At 26.2% G+C, this 4,371-nt stretch overlaps 1 protein-coding gene across 1 annotated transcript; it reads right to left on the bottom strand.

Moving 5' to 3' along the window:
• Window positions 1-2,799: 2,799 nt before the first annotated feature.
• Window positions 2,800-3,689, bottom strand: LOC137831113 (uncharacterized). Its single transcript, XM_068638651.1, has one exon. The coding sequence runs from the start codon at window positions 3,626-3,628 to the stop codon at window positions 2,990-2,992; it is 639 nt and encodes a 212-aa protein (XP_068494752.1). The 5' UTR covers window positions 3,629-3,689; the 3' UTR covers window positions 2,800-2,989.
• Between the last annotated feature and the right edge of the window lie 682 nt (window positions 3,690-4,371).

Genomic DNA, 4,371 nt, shown 5'->3' with positions numbered 1-4,371 from the left:
TTTAACTGATTTAGCTGATTAAATATGCCTTAAGCGGGTACATTTCAAGAGCTATAAATATAGCTATTCTTTCAAAGCAAAATAACAATCAAATACAACAAGTATTACAGATTTGAGATCAAAGAAAGATATTTGTTTTTTGAAAGGAGTTTTTTAAAGTGCAAGATTGTTGTTCAAGCTTTGTTGTGGTAACAAGTTATGATCATAGGAGTTTCCTGTATTATGCAAATTCGGGTGTTTTCTATCCTTGTCTAGATACTTGTAATTGTACTTCCTTTATCTGGAATTGTGTTTGAAATCCTGTAAAGACAGAGCTTATTCTGTCTTGAGGTGTTTGATATTTCAAAGAGGGTGAGTGAATCTTGTGGGTTGCAAGGTTACCTCTTTGTGTGTGTTGTAATTTGGTTTTGATTACTAGAGGAACTCAGAGGTTGTTCTGAGAACTAAATGTAGCTCTTGTGTGAGTGAACTAGTATAAACCTATTGTGTAAATCTCTCTTTCTCTCAAACTCTCTATAATTGTTTGATATTTTCATTTCTACTACTAGTATAAACAACCGACTAAAACGCAGTTTTAACTGGTTAAAATTCTGATAATTGTTTCTGTTGGATTGTTTTATTGCTTTCCTTATTTTCTTATCTGGATTGTTTGATAAAGATTCATTCTAAATCAAGTCTTTGCGAAAATATTTCATAAAACAATTCACCCCCTCTTGTTTAAGCTAGCAATTCTTACAGTATATGATGATATTTCGTACAAGACAGCCAGGAAATGACATAGATGTTTATCTAAATCCCCTAATTGAATATTTAAAGTTAATGTGGGATCAGAGTGTTGAAGTATTTGACGAATTTACTAATGAAACCTTCAAAAATCTCATGTTCTTTTGCACCAATAATAACTTTCTCGCATATGATAACTTATTATAATATGAATAATTATAAAATCATAACTAATATTCATAAATAATAATAATAATCATAACTAATAATAACTAATAAGTATAAATATTATTAATATTATAAAATTAATAATATTAATATAATAATATAAATAATATTATTAGTATTATATTAATAATATGAATAATATTATTAATAATATATAATAGTATTAGTAATATTAATAGTAGTAATGATAGTAATATAACAAAATTAATAATATTAGTAGTAATAAAATTAATAATATAAATAATATTATTTATAATATTAATAATATTAACACTATTTAATAATATTAATAATACTAATAATATTAATAATATTTAATAATATAAATAATATAAATAATATTAATAATATAAATAATATTTAAGAATATAAATAATATTTAATAATATAAATAATATTTAATAATATAAATAATATTTAATAATATAAATAATATTTAATAATATAAATAATATTTAATAATATTAATATAAATAATATTTAATAATATTAATATAAATAATAATATTAATAATATTTAATAATATTTAATAATAATTAATAATATTTAATAAGAGTCTTTTTAGAATGCATATACATATTTCTTAGTGAATATAATATGATATATGGATTCATGTGTGTGTCGGAATGATGGAATGATTTGACTTGTAAATTTATAGTTATAATGAATTTAGATAGAGTAGTTTCATAATGATAATTTTTTTAATAACTTACCCTTGGGTTTTGGAGTTGATCATGTATAAGGAATTTGATGATTAACTTTAATTAAATGTGCAAAATAAATGTAATTTTTGAAATGTTTATTTAAGTTACTTACTTATTTTTAACTAAAAAGATGTTTATGAAATTATTTATTTTGATTCGATAATGATTGATACTATTCCTACCTATATTCATTCACTGTGAAAAATCATATTACCATCGCAAGAAATTATTGATTATCACCGACATATTTTTCTAATGGATATGAAAAATAAAAGTATTTATAATATTTTTTATATTTGTCCATAAAAATTCGTCAATAAATTAGCGTGAACTACTATTTGTTAGTAAAATTCGTCAATAGTTAAATGTGAATCAATATCCATGATAATATCGGATGGTAACTAGTGTCAGTAATTTTTTTAATTTTAATATAATTATAATAATAATAATGATAATAATTAAGATAACAATAGTAGAAATATTAAAAAAATAAAATAAAATAATTATGATAATTTGATAATAATAATTTTCTTAATCTTAATAATAGTAATACTAAAAATCTTATTTTGTATATTAAAATAAAAATTAATTTAATAAATTAACATAATAATTATAATAATATTAAAAAATGTGTTAATAATATTATTATTAATGATAATTAATTATAAAAGTAATACTAATAATTTTATTTTATATTAAAATGAAAATATTAATTTAATAATAATATTATTAGTAATTATTATGATATTAATAATAATCATAATAATAATAATAATAGTTATAATATTAATTTCCATATTATCCTTAAAATGTAGACCTCTTTCACTCTCTCACATATATGCAATATCTTCCACATATATTCTATGATATTCTCCGGTGTTACTTGAGAAATTTTAGAAGAAATAGGTTCTTATACTCCTTTCATCCGATTCATACCATCATGGCCGCTAGTTTGTAGGTCTCCCTTCCATCCCTACGTTCTACTTATATGCCTATCTACAAGATCAATAAGTAGCAAGTCTTTTTATAATGTTTTCTAATCGCTGTTGCGACTTATCAAGATCTTTTCTGCTATCAAAATAGCAAGATTAATGCAGTACAATTATGATTCCGTTGCACTTTCGAACCATATTTTAGACAGTGTTTCTGACACCAAAACAGGGGGAGGAGGCATGAATTAGTCTTTTCAAGCTTTATTTCAGTACATCAATTTTGACTACTTTTCAAACATCATATCATTTCCACAAAACTATGAACAAAACTGTTGCCGTAACTATATATTTCTAATGTATAAGTGTACAAATCTCAAACTCTCTACTGAAATACACGAAAACTATCTGGAAACAACCTCTTCCTTTTTCTTTCCCTTCCATTCTAAACCTATAAATCTACATGGTGAAGGCCTGACCTTGTACTCCGAAATGGTTTCAAGCTTAGGCGACCAAACCTGGTCCTTAGACCTCACAAGCATTTGATAGTGTTTTTTCAACTCAGGAGTGCTGCACAGAAAGTTGTTGTGACTGGTGGTGGTAGGGCAGCTTCTTTTACCTCTATTGATGAGCATTGTGATGAACTGAGGCATGACCTTTATGAGAACCCTCCCATTGGAGCCTTTCAAGTACTCAAAAGCGCATTCCCCAAATTTGAGAGTGGCCTTGTTAGGGGATGATCCCAAGGACAAGAGTGAAGACACAGAAAGGGTTTTGCATGTGAAGAGCTGAATGGGGAGAACAAAATAGTCTTCACCTAGCATGAGCTCATCCTCTAAGGCTAGAGCAGGAATTGGGTGTCCTATGAAGAAGGAATCTGCATGGCAAACTACCTTATCTGGGAATTCAAACATGATCTCACCAGCAATGTGCTTTCCCTTCAGACATCTCGTGCTACCATCCCAGAATATAAGTTTCGATGACAACAATGATGCTGCTGAATTCTTTTGGTGAAAGCATGGAGTCACAACTGCATTTCCCATTGTGCTTGGTAGAACAGATCTTGAGAGAATATGGTTGTGTTGTTTTGGTGTGTTGAGAATGATGAATATTATAGAAAGGAATGATATATTATATACATTCATGGAGAAGGAAATGGCTGACTTTGAATAAATTTGACTTTGATGCAGTCTATTAGGGTTGTTTGTGAAAGGCGTGGAAGGGTCGGTGGGGTCTGGTCAGCCGTGCCGGCTTTGAACATTTTTATTTGCTTTTTTGTTTCTTTGCTACACTCTTGCGTTAGACTTAGGGTCTAATTTTATAAATGTAATTATTAAAATAAATAAAATTTTAAAAAATTATTAAAATGGATAAGTCATCGTCATTTAGTTGAAATTTAATTATAATAAAATTTTAATACCTGATACGATTTGAATTTAAATACATTAAAATTGTGTCATAATAATAAAACTATGACATGTTAATATTATTTATATTTTAATAATTTTATATATTTTAGTAATTAATAAGTAAATCACAAATTGTTTTTTTTAAGAACTAACACATTAGGTTTAGGGTTTGTTAAGCTTGGTGTTGTACTCTAATGTTATATTCAAACTATTTAACTAAGCTTGTGGGTTCCAATGATGATGTTGGGATCTTCTAGGTTTGTCTTAAGACACCATGTATACCTAACATTGATTCTCACAAGTAATGTTTGGTCAGTTTCAGAAACACATATTAATTAATGGCTGAGAGACGAAAAATAAAATATTCAAACTATTAT

Source organism: Phaseolus vulgaris, chromosome 6 (assembly GCF_000499845.2).
Source record: "Phaseolus vulgaris cultivar G19833 chromosome 6, P. vulgaris v2.0, whole genome shotgun sequence".
Classification (NCBI taxonomy): domain Eukaryota; kingdom Viridiplantae; phylum Streptophyta; class Magnoliopsida; order Fabales; family Fabaceae; genus Phaseolus; species Phaseolus vulgaris.
The sequence above is the reverse complement of the archived record's forward strand: the minus strand, read 5'-3'. Positions and strand labels throughout refer to the sequence as shown.

What these genes read in the sequence shown, in the direction of transcription:
- LOC137831113 (XM_068638651.1), bottom strand. Translation starts at nt 3,628, where the DNA reads ATGGGAAATGCAGTTGTGACTCCATGCTTTCACCAAAAGAATTCAGCA.